Here is a 17,395-nt window from a genome sequence, read left to right on the forward strand (position 1 = left end):
TATATATACATATATACACACACACACACACACACATACTTCTGCTGACACGGCTCATGGAAAGTTTGCATTGTTTTGTCTTTGTTGGTGATGACAGCAGTGCCTTTAAGTTGAAAGCATTGATGATTGATTGAGACTGTTTAATGACGGCAAACACTGTTTCCCTCTATCTTCTGTCTATTTCCTTTACCTTTGTTTTTCTCAGATGCGCAATCAGAAGAGTTGATTATCAAAGTGAGCTTGTCTGTATGTTTACTAGCAATGCAATAATATGCAGGAAGGCACTGCACAACTAAAAGATTAATACTCAGCAGGGTAGCTTACTTTTCAAAAATAAAGAATAACCAATGCTTGCTTTATCCCATATTGTTCATGTATATGATATTTTAATGAAAGAACGATATTTTTCGGGCTGTAATACATCTTACTTTTCCATTGCATTATTTAAAATGGTCAATTATGATAAGATTATTTGGTGGCCTCCCTTTTTAAGGAAAAGGCATCTGCTGGTGATAAAGCCTTGGTTGATTCAAATAAGGTTAATAAGGCCGCTGTTGTGAAAGCTGTTATTGAACCAACTAAGAAAAGCACAGGGGAAAAGAAGAAGCCTACAGAAAAGGAATCCTCTGATAAGGATACAGAATTCTCTATTGCTATTCTTAATCTACAGGTTGGTCTTATACGCAAGGCATGGAAGCATCCGTCTGCTGACAGGTATATTGGCTTTCACCTTTTTGTTTATTCCCATATTATCAAGCAAGTAATAATTGTTGAGTTATCACAGTTTGCTAGTTGAAGAGATAGATTTGGGAGATGGTAACCAACGCCAAGTAGTTAGCGGCCTTGCCAAGTATTATAGTCCAGATGACCTAATTGTAAGTGGAAGTCTACGATTACTATCGCTCCTTTTTTGGTAAACTTTATGCCTTTATTCCTTAAAAGCCGAGATTTCAAAAGACAAGTTTGATCTGATTGTTTGTACAGAACCGCCTTGTGGTTTTAATTTCTAATGTGAAGCCGGGAAAGCTGCGAGATGTTATGTCCTCTGGATTGGTATGTTGCTATTTTCTTTGGTTGCAATATATTTTGTGGACTTCCTTTTTCTTCATACTGCTATGTTTTCATTGGAATGAACAAATATGTTAAGTACTTCGTATATCTAAATATTTCCTAGGTATTTTAAAAGAATTTCAGCACTGTGTTTATTTCCACTTTTGCAGCATTTAGAAGAGTACTACTCTTTCATATCTCTTAAGCACTTATTTTTTGCAAAATGTTAATATGGAACATACCCCATTAGCCTCATCCCAATTATTTTGGGTGGACCTCGTGAACCTTCCTTTTTTATTATTTTGAGTCCTATATAACATGTTAACTTTATTTTGCAGAAATCCAATCAATTAGTTTAAGTATAGTCTTTTTTTTTAAACTTTTTTACATTAGTTTTATATATTCACTCGTGCTTCTTCCATTTTAGTCACCTAAGTATATTTTTAACTATCTTAGATATGTTTAACTCTCACAATGCCTTTAATATATTCATTTTACACTCTAGTTTTCCTTGTTTTTCCATATATTTACTTGAACACGTTTATTTTTGTTGTACTCTTTGTGAGATCTCAGTTGCCCAAGATTTTGATCCATATGCCTGGCCTATCTAATTATAGTTTTATAAATGTTAGCTTTTAAGTCTTTATGATGTTTACTCATCACGTAGTACTCATATTGCATCACTCTATTTTAACCCCCAAGTTTAATTTTTAAGGTTATTTATCCAAGCTGGTTGAACCTATCACTCAAGTTTCTCGACAATATTATTCGATAAATATTAGTTTTAAGTCAATTAAGTACACTTTGTTCTACTAATGCGAAGCACCTTATCTTGTAAAAAAAATTTCTTCTTTGGTTTAGCTTTTTTATTTTAGTTGAAGTCACACAAATTGGGATTATATCCTTAGACAATAATGTCACCAAGTTGCCTCAGGATAAATTTACTTTTTGTAAACATCTCCATAATCAAATTAAAAAGATGTAAATTTAAGGTTGATTATTGATGCAAACTAATTTTGAAGAAATATTTTTTGGTCTTTTCACGTCTACCTTCTATGCTAGCTATTGTTGCCTCATGCATATTTTTAATAACTTCAACATGTGTTAGACTTTTGTTTTCTTTAATGCCCACCAAAATTTCTTTTTTTTAATGGTTCAATCATATGCCTCTTCAAAATTAATTAACACCACATGAAGTTCCTTTAATTGATTCTTTCTTTTTCCTTATCTAATTATAGTTCCATTCATCAATTAACCTCTATGGTAGATCCTATGGCATAAAATTAATTATTATTTTTTTGGATTCAATGTGATTCTTTTAAGCGATGGTTATGCTTTCTTCTCCTCTAATTCTTTGTGCTTTCTAAATTTGAATTATTGCTATTCCCAACGAATAAGATTCTTTGTAAATACACATTCATATGCTCATGAAGCTATTTAGGATGTTCATGAATTTTAGGGTTTTTGGTCAAAGTTTATTGGAAAAATTAAAATTGTGATGCTCTACAACTTTTAAAATGTGAAGTAGCAAAAATCATTCTTAAATGAAGGGTAAGCTTGATTGCTTTTAATCATCATAATGTCCATTGCTCTTTTGTTCTTAAAAATTAGAATTAAATACCTCTTTCATAATCTTTTAGCGATTCTCTAAATTTTATGCTTTCATAAAAGATTTGCCATTCCATCAATAAGGCGTTTGTAAAATTAGTGACATAGTTGTGCCAAATTCGCTCTATTAAGGAACAACTTGATTTGAAATAGTAGTATTATAAATTGTTGATTAGCATAGGTATTGTTTTTTCTATTTTTGCTTTATGTCCTCATAGTTAGACATTGTTTAAGTTCTTCTATTTTGTACTTGCCATGCCTGCCTATATATTGGCAATATTCTTAACCAAGTATGGTTAACTAGTTTTTCCTACTCTTAATGTGGTTTCAAAGCAAGGTTAATCCTAGACTTAGCTCTTCTTCCCTCTCTCTCTTATTATTTATCACACAAGCATCAACTCGATTATACAATTTCCTTGTCTGTCTTGCATCAATTACCCTTTGTTCTTGTATGACCTCTTGCCTTTTGTGTTCTCATGCATGTACCCTCCTCACAAGCTTACTTATACTTGTACTTTAACCGTTTTCTAGTGCTCTTTTTTCTTGCTCGCTCATGCAGTAATTGTGGTTGCTTGTTGTGTTCACACATATGTTGCCCTTGATCTCACTCTAATGTTTGTATTTGCTGGCTCTTGAATGCTGCTTCTATTGCCCACTCTTGCATCACCTTATTTGCGCCCTCACTTGAGCTAGTCTCCTTATGGCAACTTCTATCACTTGTAGTTTGCACTCACAACCCCCCTTGTTATGCTGTATTTGCGATAACATGTCATCACCTGCATATTCTCATGTAATCCATGTATCCTCTTGTCATTTGCTCTCTACTTAGGACACAATCTTTTCAATCTTCACCTTTTTTCAATGATTTGAATTTTTCTTAGATTGTCAAAGCTTTGCTCCTCATCATATCATAACTTTTGCATCTTCTCTTAGAGTCAAAATCCTTGTTTATCAATGTTGTTACCATCAAATTCAACAGTATGGCGCATCTTCTGTGGTTGAGGGATTTTTTATTTCTTGTTAGCTTTTGAACATCTTTATACATCTTCTTTGAATTAAGATTACATTGGCAAATTTTTTGAATGAGAGGCATCTGATTTTGTTGTTCATATCTAGACATGAAATAGTCTTGAATTATCTATTCCAGTCACTGTCAACGAAGATCCTTCGCTTTCTTTTTATCACCATTTTTCAAGAAATTATTATATGCATGTGTAAATTCTAAATTTTGAAACCTTTTCTCTTCAACATGAATTTCTAAATTAGGAACTATTATATTTTGCAATGAAAGCAGGATAAATTTTGTAGTGCAGAATTCCTTCATCTTGCATAAACAGACCAAGGAATTTCTTATTGCCAAACTTTCCTCTGAACATTGTTGGGCCAAGTTCAAATATCCCTCTAGTACTTATTAGGATGCCTCTAATTCGTCTTTGAATATTATTGACGCTTCAATTCCTACCATAACTTTTGGAACATTCACTTTGTCTTATGAGGATTGTGATCATCTCATTTAATACTCATTAGTATTTGTGTTATTACTCATGTCATTTCAGGCTCTAGTTTTGTCTTAGTTTGTTCGGTATGTTTTTAATGTTTGATTCTGGTTCCTCTTCTCATATGATTGGTAAACAACTATTATTTCACTTTTTGACATGTCTTCCCTTTCCCCTCTCATTATTGCTGATACTTCTCCTTCAACCATTTTTTTAAAATGTTTTATATTTTTTTCTAAGGATTTATCAGTGCTATTAAAAGTGGGCTTTAAGAGCAAAGCAAAACAATGCACTTGCTTTGTCCATTACTTGCTTATGAAGCACAAACTTACAGCTAATTATGCATGTTTCATTGCTTTGCCGCATAGCATTGTAGTATTATGTGCTCAACCACTTAAGAAGAAAAATTATGGTTTAGATTTTATTATTTGTTTCAAAATCTCTCACAATTATCAGGCATGATAGTTTGCTTATTCTTATTGTTTTTATTTGCGGTCATTAAGTCATCAGTTAATTGTTCTCTATTCTATTCTGCTTGAGCTTGTCGCTTTGTGGTAGTTTTTTTGTTCACGATCACTTCTCCACTGGTTCTTGTATGTTTTTGACTTGTTTTTTTTTTTAACGCTAATAGCTTAAGCTTCTTCTCAATAATGCTTCTTGATGCCTTATTTTTACGCTACCTTTGTCTTCCATTTTATAGGTGGCACTCAATCTCATGATTATATATTTTTTATTTTTAAATATTTTTGTATCATTTGATTATTTATATCATTTATATATTTGATTCTTTTTCTGGATTTCAAATAACTATATATTATTGTTATTGAACATATTATTATTTTTACCAAAAAATTATTTCATGATATAGTTTAAAATTGAATGAATTAAATATATATTATGTATACATAGTATATATTTATATGATATACAACTAATGAATGCTCTTGTTACTGGGAGTACATTTTTCTTTGCATTTTGTGCATTGAAGCAAGAAAACCCTTTTGTTTCACATTGCGCTTAGTGCTTGAAAACACCTGGTCTTATCTTTACCATATGTTTGATGTGTTCCCATTATAAATTTATAATCAATTCATTGACTTGATCAAGTGCACATATCCTGTGGAGGTGTTGAAGCTTGTTGAATCTACTATTTAACCCTTGAGATTCTATCTACCTTCTCTTCCACCATTACTCTATGTTTGTGCCATTATCTTTTGGATCATCATGACATACACGCTTTACACTGTTATTACTGCATGAACAGTAAGAGCCACTACAGTCAAATTTAGCTTTATTGTATCAATGGTTGGGCTATGTAAGAGAGAAAGGCTTAAAGATTCTTCAGGGATAAAATTTCGAGTTTGAAATATGTTTAATTAATTTTTCGTGAAGAAACTAACAGGGAAACAAAGGCAGATCAATTTAACAAAAAATGGAAGAACTTAGGTCTAAAAGGGTTGAGTTGGTGCACACTAGTGCATTCAGTCTGCCCTTCATTACTTCATTAGGGAGGTGCATGCACCACATTACCTTCATCGTCGATTGTACTAAAATGCACTTGTTTATTTTATTAAAAATAAATCTGATATGCTTACCACTTTTGTAAAGTGAAAGAGCTTGTTGGAAAGTGGATTTGGAGGCAAAATTAGGTGCTTATGATATAATAATAGTGGGGAGTTCAACCGTATAGAATTTAAGAACTACAACACAACACATGGGATCTATATTAATAGAACGATATTGGGATCTTCGTAGTAGAAATTAGATGAGAGGATGAATAAAGCTCTATGAATGTGCAAAGAGTACGAGATTGCATGTGGTCTTTCATAAGACCTCAGTGTAGAGCACAACATATTGATCAATTGAGGACTATCAGTTGCACTCAATTTTGAGCTTCCTAAATAAGCTTGGAGAACAAAAGAGGTATATTTCTCTAATTTGAAGGTTTGAGTACCCAAGTTTATGCTAACTATATTGTCAGAGATAAGTTTGATTCAAAATAATTGAATATTACTATAGATGAATTTTTCTGCAGATTTTGGGGTATTTAAGTTAAGAAATAGTCATTAGTAGAAATGTTATCTTCAACAAGTGTATATTTTGCAAAGATAGGTCAAGCACTATTGCGAGAGGTACCACTCCATCGTATGTTGTACTGGAAGAGTCGCTTGCCCTACGGTGAAGACAATAAACACCATAGGGCACTCAATAATAGTTTTGAGTCCAATACATATAATTTCCAAGGAGTATATTACTTCATTGAATTTGGTAAAAATGAATCCTATTACAAATTTTGGGTTGGTCAATAAATTTTTTTTTCAATGAATTTGATTTATATAATGATAAGTCAGTATGTTAAACTTGAAGAATTGTTTGCTTTAGAATAAACATAAGAAACATCGTAGGAAACTCAATTGTAGTGTGAATCCAACACACCTGTGACCTAAGTCTGAAAGCCACAAAAAACTTAAATACTGACTAATCAAACAATTTTTTAGTTTTTTTTTAATCTATTACTTGCAAATACATGAGAGCCCAAGTGGTATCATGAAACCAAACCTGTAAAACGTTCTATATAGTGGAAGTTTGTCATCAAAGATGGAGGAAATCTCTTTATAAGAACATCACTTCGATGTTGTTCAAGTTGCTAAATAGAAGACGCCATTAAAAAAAATATATACATGAAGGAAGAGCAATTAAGACCAAAATGTGTAAGGCAATGTTTGTTATAAATGGATTCCACCAAAAAGAAGGTATACTTTAAAGATATATTTTCTTTTGTGATTAAAATGATTATCGTTCGTTTAATGAGCATTGAAACACCAAAAAAATGTATACCTCAAACAAATCAATATCATAACAACTTTTCTCTTTCATGTTAAATTGAATGAGGACATCAATAAAATGAATCGTGAAGGCAAACCTAGAAAATAAATCCTTATGTGCAAGTTAAGTAGAAAGTTTTTGTGGCCTTAAATAGAAATGTGATAGATTGATGCACATGATTGAATTTCATTTACTATTTTGAAGGAACAAGAAAATATTGTATTATTCTATTATTATATGTGAATGCATCAACATTATAAAAGTGATGTGCCAAAGGAGTTTACATGCATGATATTGGAGACACCAAAAGAATTCTTAGGGTTATACCACAAAGAAAGTATACAATCAAGCGCGAATCTCAATGCATTTTTTGGTAAGAAATCTTTCAAATTCAAATTTATGATCATCCAAACTCCGATTTCACCAGATTTTTTATGAAACTGATTATCTTGAAAAGTTAGACCCAATGACTCTAAAATTGGTTCAATTAGAGTCTAATCAAGCCCTTGAAGCACAATTGGAGGCTTTTTATTGTCAATTAAATGGTCAAATGAACTCTTAATTTGATATTTATGATTGAATCAAACGTCTCGACAAGAGGAGTTCAATGAACATAAGATCGTTCAATTTTGTGGTCATTAAGGCACTCAAATCCTTAAAAAACAATCTGTGATCAAGGAAGATCATCATGAACCGTCTGATCAGGTGGTTGGGAAAGTTATGCGCTGAAAGAACAAAATGTTCCTCTCAAAAAAATTATAAATAAGTTCCCTCTCTTTACTTGAAGGGGGAAGTTGAAAAGGAGAAGTGAAATTCCAGTTCTTGTTTTGGAGAGAAGATCGGATGTGTAACCATTGAACTTTGTAGTCATTAGCCACCATCGATTACTGGCCTCTATAGCCACCAATCTCTATTAATCCTCATCTGTTGTCACCACCTGCCACCTACTGGTTGCTAGAAACTACAACTTATAACCTTAAATTACGTCTATTATTGAATTTCTAAACACTTTTATTTTTAGCTATATAAAGATAATGTAGTTTTTAGTGTCAAATTGTAACCCCGTTCTCGTTTTCGTGAGGGAAGGTTGTACTCTTTTACTTACAAAAATAAAGTGGATTATTTTGATCAAACCCCGCAATTTTTTTCTTTTTCAGGGTTTTTTTCACATAAAAAATATTGTTGTCTCATCTTGCTATTTTTCTTTTATCAGTGCTTGTATTGGATTTTCATGCAACTTTAAAACGTTAAATTATCACTCTACAACTACAAATTTTCCGACACGAAAACTTTGGATGAGAATATATTACATCAAGAGCACATGGTCATTTTATGTGTTTCATAACACTATTGAAAAGTGAAAATACCAAAAATCATATCTAGACTTTTAATTGGGGGTGATTTTAATTCTGAAAATTGAATGTGCTCAATTTGGTCCCTTGAATTTTTAATATTGATTCAATTTGGTCCCTTGAATCTTTAATATTGATCCAAATTAGTGTCGCCATTAGAACTATGGTGTTAATGGAGGTTAGATGTGTTAAACAACATTATACTACTTATGAGGTCCTAGTTTTTTATTATCATTAAAATCCAACCCTTTGTTGAAGTTAGTATAAAGCTATTTGTAAGATTTAATCTTAAAGGAATGTCTCTAGCAAAAGTTTTTTCATCTATTTACCCATCAATTTTAATAATGAAATTGATTTGGATAAATTTTGAAGAGTCATGGGACCAGATTATACATATGTAACGTCTTGGATTAAAATACACCCCTACAGAAAGTTCTGCGGCTATATTGCTCATATTCTCTATTGTAGAATGATTTAGATAGATTGAATATCACAAAGGGAAAAAATATACGTACATCAAACATTAGATACTTCAAATTATTTGGAGAATATGTTCCAAAAGTTGAGGAAAAATCGCACATGGTCGAAGTTAAATAAGCATGGGGAGTAGTTAGCAAATACATTTCTAATCGAGAGAGAGATTATTGGAAAGCTATATGTGAATGCTATGCTATTTAAAAGGTGCAATCAATAAATATCCCGAGTATAAAATAATAGACTTACAAATTTAGGAAGAGGTCTAGATATAAGAAGCATTATGGGCTACATCTTTACTTCGGGTGGTACCAATATTAGTTGGGTGTCATTAATTATATCCACAGTATCAATTATAGAAGTTGAATGTATAGCTGCAACTAAAGCCAATAAGGAGTTGGTTTGGTTCAAATGCTTTATAAAAAGTTTGTCATGTTACAAGAAAACGAAGGCCTGACTACCCAGTCAAATTGGCTATGCTACCATTCTCTTAGCTTGCATAAACTCTATTGTGTGCCTTGCGAGAGCCATTTGGTGGTGTTGTCCTTTATTTGTCTCATGCGTACAATCTCTTCTCCTTCTCTTAAGCAAATTATAACTCACGATCTTCTAGCTCTCCTTTGTCGCACGTACCTTATCTTTGCCATCACATGAGCTACAAAGCTTGTCATATGTTTGTGATTGCCTTATACAGGCCATGTGCATACCAGTCACATTCACTTCTTAATCTGAGGGCAAGATCGCTCGTTGACATGGATTCAGAGATATCATGATATCTTACGGGACAAGTTTATATGCTTTTGTGTGTATTTGTAAATTATTGCTCTTTTGTAAACTTCAACATAGTTTTACTCCAAGACTTAGCCACTTTCCCTTTGATTAATTTTTATCTTCAGATCAACATTCATCATGTAATGTGTTGTGCAACTATCTTGCTCAAGATGTCGCCCCTAGTGTTACTTTTGTTCTCATTAGGATTTTTTTCATACCATTGACATATGTCCGTCAGTTTCACTTTAGGAATTATTGTTGATGGTCGCAGTACAAAATTCATGACTTTGTCATTGTCGGTCCCAAGTTCGGATGTAAAAATGCAGGGTTGTGTTAGGTAGTCGACAACCAGTGTAAAACTAGTTGAAAAAAAATCATGATATCAATCCTTTTGATCTTTGTGTAAGTGCTAGAACGTCTCCTGGAAGCGACGCGCCGTTGTATAGCCTAATACAGTGAAAAATATGCAAGGGTCGCTACACCAGTGTCCGGGTGTAGTGTCAAATAAGCAAGGGTTCCCACATTACGGACGAATGCCGGTAAAGAAGTTAGTTCATAAAATTAATGAAATTAATCTTAGGATAAGATCTTGGAGTATAGGTATTCTCAATGGTAAATTAATGGAATTAGTTGATATTATGATTAATAGAAAGATTAATATCTTATGTATTCAAGAAACTAAATGGGTTGGAGAAAAGACTAAGGAAATTGATAACTTAGGTCATAAAGTTTGGTATTCTGGTAAGAGTCGTACTAGAAATGGTGTAGGTGTAATTATAGATAAGAATTTGAAAGATAATTTTGTAAAAATTAATAGAGTTGGAGATAAAATTATAGTCCTTAAGATTATAATTGATACTAAGATTTTTAATATTATAAGTGCTTATGCTCCTCAAGCAGGTTCAGATATAGGGTCTAAAGATAAATTCTGGAATGACTTACAAGACTTAATAAAATTGATACCTCTTGAAGAAAAAAATTTTATCGGAGGAGATTTAAATGGACATGTCGGTAGAGTGATAGAAGATTTTAAAAATATTCATGGTAGCTACGGTTTTGGAGTGACTAATGAAGAAGGTGGAGCTATTTTAGATTTTGCTTTAGTACATAATTTTGTTATTACTAATACTTTATTCAAGAAAAGAGATGAGTATCTTATTGTTTATAAAAATGGATCTAATAAAACATAAATTGATTATTTTCTTATGAGAAGAAGAGATCGTCGAGATTGTAGAGATTGTAAGGTCATTCCAAGCGAGGATTTAAGTACCCAACATCTTTTATTAGTTGTAGATTTGAAGATGAAAAGTTGTTAGAATTAGATGAGGGAACTTAAAAGACATAAATAAAATTATTTTTATGAGTAAAATTTAAGATTTTAAAATTTGGGATGTTCATGATGAAGCAAATGTAATGTGGGATAAAGTAACAAACACTATTAAACAAGTTGCAAAAGATGTACTTGGAGAATCAAAAGAAAAAACTTCTTTAAATAAAAATAGTTGGTGGTAAAATAATAATTTACAAGAAAAGATAAAATATAAAAAGTTATGTTATAAAAATTGGTTTAAATGTAAAAGCTTACAGAACTGAGAAAAATATCAAACGGCTCGCAGTGACTCTAAAAGAACAATATGTGATTCTAAAAATTATGTCTTTAATGATCTTTATAATAGATTAGATACTGAGAGTGAAAAATATATGTATAAACTAGCTAAATAAAGAGAAAAATAAAGTAAAGATTTAACTCAAGTAAAGTGTATTAAAGATGAAAATCAAAGTGTTTTTCTTAGAAAAAAATATTCAACATAGGTGGGTGAGTTATTTTGATAAGCTTTTTAATGAAGTTTCTGAAAATGCGATCGACCTTAGTGATTTTAATATGGTGAATAATAATAAGACGTTTCAGTTTTACTGTCGCATTAGTAAAAAAAAGTTGAGGAGACTTTAAAGAAAATAATGTGTGGAAAGTCTGTAGGACCTGATGATAACCCAATTGATGGATGAAAATTTTTAGGAGATTTGGGAGTTTCTTGGCTTACTAAACTCTTTAATATTGTTTTAAAAACTAAAAAGATGTCTGAGGAGTAGAAGAAGAGTATTTTAGTCCTCAATTTTAAGAATAAAGGGGATGCACAAGAGTGTGCAAGTTATAGAGGAATTAAGTTGATGTGCCATACATCAAAATTATGAGAGAAGGTAATTGAACATATGTTAAGACGTACTAGAAAGAGACTTACAAAGATTTCTCATAATCAATTTGGACTTATGCCGGGCAGGTCTACTATGAAAGCTATACATTTATTGAGAAGTTTGATGGAAAAGTTTAGAGATGATAAGGAGAATCTACGTTTGATTTTTATTGATTTAGAAAAAGCTTACGATAAGGTTCCAAGAGAAATCCTTTGGAGAGTTCTTGAGAAGAAATGTGTTGATATGACTTATATTCAAGTCATTAAAGATATGTATACTAGAGCTGTTACTTGTGTTCAAACTGAAGGAGGATTGGCCAAACACTTTCCTATTTCTATTGGATTACATCAGGGATCTTCTTTAAGCCCATATCTTTTTGCTTTAGTTATGGATGGTCTTACTGGACACGTACAGGAGGATGTACCTTGGTGTATGCTTTTTGTTGATGATAATCGAGAGAAAAAGCCCAGGAAAAACTTGAAATATGGAGGTGTACATGGGAGTCTAAAGGCCTTCATTTGAGTAGAACTAAAACTGAATATATGGAATGTAATTTTAGTAGTAGTTGCTCTAGTGACATAAGTGTAAATTTGAGTGATCAAATTATTAAAAGGTGTGAACGATTTAGATATCTCGGGTTTGTTGTTCAAAGTGTTGGTGATATAGATGGGAATGTTAATAGTAGAAGTCTAGTTGGTTGGTTGAAGTGGAGGAATGCTTCGGGCCTTTTGTGTGATAGAAAAGTACCGCTTAGACTGACGCTTAGACTGAAAGAACTGAAAGAAAAATTTTATAAGACGGTGTTGAGACCTGCAATGCTCTATGGCGCTGAATATTGGCCTTTTAAAGAGAAGCATAATACTAAGTTAAGTGTTGCTAAGATGAGAATTATTAGGTGGATGAGAGGCTTTACACTTAGAGACAATGCGAAATGCATATATCCGTGATAGGGTTGGTGTAGCTCCTTTGACAGACAAAATTAGAGAAAATCGTCTTAGATGGTTTGGTCACATTAAGCGCCGACCATCTAGTGATCCGATTATGAGAGTAGATGTTTTAGATTCGACTTATGTTAAGAAAGGAGAGTTACACCTTAGAAGACTTCGGCTTATTGTACAAAAAAATGATCTTAATTTATTAGAACTAAATGAAAATATGACACTAAATAGGATGCAATGGAAAAAAAGGATTCGTGTAGCTGACCCCATGTAGTGGGATTAAGGCTTTGTTATTGTTGTTGATCGCAGTACAAAATTCACACTTCGGTTGATATGATTCTCACATTAATAAGCCACAAATTCTCAGGCCTTGGCATGATTCATATGATCTACCACATGATCTGAGGTGACACTGGTCCACATTGACCTTCATTCTATGGCTCTTTTTGAATCACATTATGTTATCAAATATTCTATTTTTTTTTTTTATGTCTTTTAGAAGGATGCAAAACAATTAAAAGGTGCCTTCATCATCGTATTAACAATAGGATCATGTTAAGCAATAGTATCATGTGCCTAAAAACTCATCTTCTTGGAGTTCATGCGCTAGATATCATCAACATTTATATTCACATAAGACTCGTTTATCATTCCTATGACATGGATAATTAATTAATATACCAAACTATTAGTTGGACTCCCTTTTTGCCAATCTTGAACATTATTATGATTAACTTAAAGCATTTTCAACACTTTTGTCAACAACTTGTGCAAGAATTGGTAGATGCCTAATGTCAATTTTCGAATGCATGGCACACCACAAGCAATGCTCAATTATGTAAGATTCTAATATAAAAATTTACATAGGCCATGGATGATGAAGATCATAAGGATCAAATTAAAATTGATCCTGTGACTAAAACCATAACTAGAGTCTAAACCTGAATCTTATACGATGATTGATAATGTGGTTTTGCCTATGAAGTTTGTTGTCTGTTTTGAATTTCTTTAGTTGTCAACAAAGGATGATCCATCATTGACAGCAATATCTGAAACATCAATCTTTGATATTGAGTTTGTGTTTTCGCATCTATCACAGGAGATTTCTGTGCATATATCAACTTGAGTTGGTTTTACCACTTTTATCATTTACTATGAGTTGATTGCTTTCACTGTTAAATGGTGCTATCATGGCCACCTCAAAAACCTCCATGATCATTAGATTTATTTCCATTATAGTTTAGATAGATATGCCCGTCTTTAATTGTGTTAATTGTGTTTCGATGTGCAGTAATTATGCTAAATATTTTTCATGTATTCGTTAAGTAGTTTAGGCAAATTTTATGAACCTTGAACCAATATATAAGGGTTTCTAACCTTTTAATATTTTATTGGAGAGAATGATCTTGGATTATTTTTTTTCAAGTCATGCACACCCATATGTCCCTAGTTTTTGAACTCTAGACCTTGTGGGCAAAAAACCCAATAACCAGTTCAAGTATGCTGCACAAAATTTTGAACGTTGAATTGAATATTGAATTCCTTTTCTCTTTCTGTTCTTTCAACCTGTCTGTTATCTTCTTCCAGCTTCTTCCTTGTCCTCTAATTTGCTCATCTTTCCCTTTTGCCTCTTTATTCATTTTTGCTATTTACAACAGAAATTCAGGGGTTTTCTGCTATAATTTAATTATTCATCTTCCCGTTTACTCCAGAAACTCTGGGGTTTTGCGCTAATTTTACTGTTCTGCCTCCGTTTTGCCTGTCCAGAAGCGTTCCCCTCCTTATTTGCATGTTTGTTCGTTTCAGGAAAGCATACTTCGGTACCTTTTTTTTTTCTTGCTAACTCGTCCTCTTGTTTAATGTTAAAACCAAGGTAGCAGTATTTTCTGTCATCTTCCTTCTTCCTTTTCGTATTGGAGCTGCAAACCCTCAAAAGTGACAGTTGCTGTTACACGTTATTTGTTATTTGGGCCATTTACAGTCAAACAAACACCCAATTCTTATATATTTACATATCTAACACAAGCTTCATTTTTTACAATTTTACCACCCAAATCATTCATATCACATCGAAAGTATCACTATTTGAACTTTTAAAAAGGGAAGTACACCTTTTCATTTATAAGCAGGGTGACATGTCTGTAAAGATTGAAGTGTGTCAGATATGTAAGTACATAAGAATTGGGTGGCATGTATGTAAATCTTCCTTGTTAATAACGTTGTCCAAGTAAAGCTCGTGGTGTTAACTAAAGTTGGAAGTTTCTATAAACATAATAATATGCTTTTGCAGGTGCTTTGTGCTTCAAATCAGGAAAATTCAGCAGTGGAGCCCATAATTCCCCCAGAAGGTGCCAAAATTGGGGAACGTGTTTCATTTCCAGGGTAAATACATGATTTAACCATTTAGCATTGCTTTCCAGCACAATGTACAGCCTTAATATTTCTTTCTCTGCTGTAAATGTACCTATACTTTCTCTTTTCACCATTATCCGCTATCATGTGCGTCAAAGGAGCCCTGTCTGCCTTAGAGAGAGCCGTGCTTCAGCTTTGTTTTTGTGAATTTGACCATTTTGAAGATGGCTAAATTTTTAATCGTATTAAAGGTTCTTTCTTTGATATAATTTGGATTTTTTTTTGTGGAATTCTGAGTTTCCTATTTTAGTGTTATTCTCTTTTTGTTATTCTTTCATTTTTGAGTTAGTTTATATTTAGTAAGTTGCTATGGTTCTAATTAAGTTATTCCTAGTCGTTCCTTATTATATAAGGAAAATAGTTGTAATTTGATAATTGAGAACTCAGAGAATACGATTTCCTCCACCTTTCTTCGTATTCCATTACTTCTCTCGCTTTATTTGATATAAATGGTAGTCTACCAATTTTTTTCTTCAGAACTTGGCCTTCTTCTCCCACGCTAAGGTATTATGTTTACTTGATATTATGCTGCAGTTTGGAAGTGGGATTCTTCTACGAACTTCACTGCCAATGATAGTATTGTAGTGATTGAATTGACTCCTTAGAGGTGTGAGACCGAGAAATTTTATATTTTTGGATCTGTTAGCCAGGTACATAAATTGCAGACAAAATTAAAGAAAGATTAACATATATACCACTCAATTAATATGTACTTACAAATTTAGCACCTAAACTCCAACTTTTACATATATGCCGCCATACCTATGCATGAAAAGTGTGTTTTACTTTTTAAAAGTTAAAAGTGGTATTGTTTTATGTGATATGAAAGATTTGGATGCTATAAATGTAAAAACCAAAGGTTAGGTGTTAGATATGTAAATACATAAGAGTTGGGTGGTATGTATGTAAATGGCCCAAATCAGAATGGTCTTGTGGGTATACCATAGAGTTATTTTTGTTTGGCTTGTTATGTTCGAACATAAAGCTTTGTGATAAACTTCCCGTCTGTGCATGCTTTGCGATCTTTCATCGTCCGTGCGTTTTGATTTATATGGCTTTTCTTTTGATAGGTTCGAGGGGAAACCAGAAGATGTTCTAAACCCTAAGAAGAAACAATTAGAAAAGATTACACCGGTATGTAAAATCTTTCCTCGTGCTACCTTGATTCTATCCCGTTTATATTGCACACATCTTTTGGTTAGAATTTTTCTTCTGGTGGCAATAATATTTTTATTTCATTAGCTATCATTGTATGCTATTTTGTTATTATTTTATTGGGGAATATTAACTATCAAAACATAAATTTAATGTGGCTGGATTCGATCCTAAAAACCTGTCTTTTAAATTTCATGAATCTATTGAGCTCTAGCTGATTCACACATTTTTTATTGGCTATCAAACACTTCTGTTAGATTGATACCTTACCAATAACACACCTTTGCATTTTATTTTAGGGGCATTTACATACATACCACTCTATTCTCATGAATTTACATATCTACCTCCTGAGCTTTGATTGTTATATTTATAGTACTAAAATCTTTGATATCACATAAGAATATTGCTATCACTAACTTTTAAAAAGTGAAATACACATTTTTATGCATAAGTAAAGTGGTATAAATGTAACCATTAAAGGCTAGGTGTTTGATACAACAACAACAAACCTTTATCCCACTAAGTGGGGTCGACTACATGAATCATTTTTCTCCATTGAGTCTTACTGAGTGTCAAATTTTCATTTAATTATAATAAATTATTAGTTTTTATACAATATGCTCAAGTTTTCTTGGTCTACCTCTGCCTTTCATAACGTAAGTCGAATCTAAAACATCTACTACTCAATCTGATCATTATATGGTCGACATTTAATGTGACCAAACCATCTAAGATGACTCTAATTCTGTCAGCCACTGGAGCTACACCAACCATATCACGGATATACTCATTTCGCATTTTGTCTCTAAGTGTAAAATCACTCATTCACCAAGCATTCTCGTCTCGGCAACACCTAACTTAGTTTTAAGCTTCTCTTTTAAAGGCCAACTTTTGACACCATAGAGCATTGTAAATAAATAAGAATAATATGCCATGTTCTTTATTTTGACTTGATGTTTTCTTTGGCTGCTTGAAGTTACAAAATAAGGGCTTTTACATACATGCTACTCAATTCTTATACAATTACATACTCGATGCCTAAATTTTCCTATTTATATGCATAACACTCAAATCTTTAACATCACATCAAAAGTACCTCTCTTACTAACTTTATAAA

The 17,395-nt window shown here is 32.4% G+C and overlaps 1 protein-coding gene across 4 annotated transcripts in view; it reads left to right on the forward strand.

Annotated features, from left to right (window-relative positions):
* LOC110027356 (methionine--tRNA ligase, cytoplasmic) overlaps positions 1–17,395 on the forward strand; it is a 62,195-nt gene that overhangs the window by 44,172 nt on the left and 628 nt on the right. For 2 of the 4 annotated variants that reach the window (XM_020728744.1, XM_020728746.1), the window contains 5 exons: positions 494–714; positions 785–875; positions 985–1,053; positions 14,999–15,090; positions 16,191–16,254. In XM_020728744.1, the coding sequence (XP_020584403.1) occupies positions 494–714; positions 785–875; positions 985–1,053; positions 14,999–15,090; positions 16,191–16,254 (537 nt within the window). Of the gene's footprint in view, positions 1–493; positions 715–784; positions 876–984; positions 1,054–14,998; positions 15,091–15,654; positions 15,761–16,190; positions 16,255–17,395 lie in introns of those variants that run through there. The other 2 variants (XM_020728747.1, XM_020728745.1) reach the window with 2 other exon arrangements.

Source organism: Phalaenopsis equestris, unplaced genomic scaffold (assembly GCF_001263595.1).
Source record: "Phalaenopsis equestris unplaced genomic scaffold, ASM126359v1 Scaffold000425, whole genome shotgun sequence".
Taxonomy (NCBI): Eukaryota; Viridiplantae; Streptophyta; class Magnoliopsida; order Asparagales; family Orchidaceae; genus Phalaenopsis; species Phalaenopsis equestris.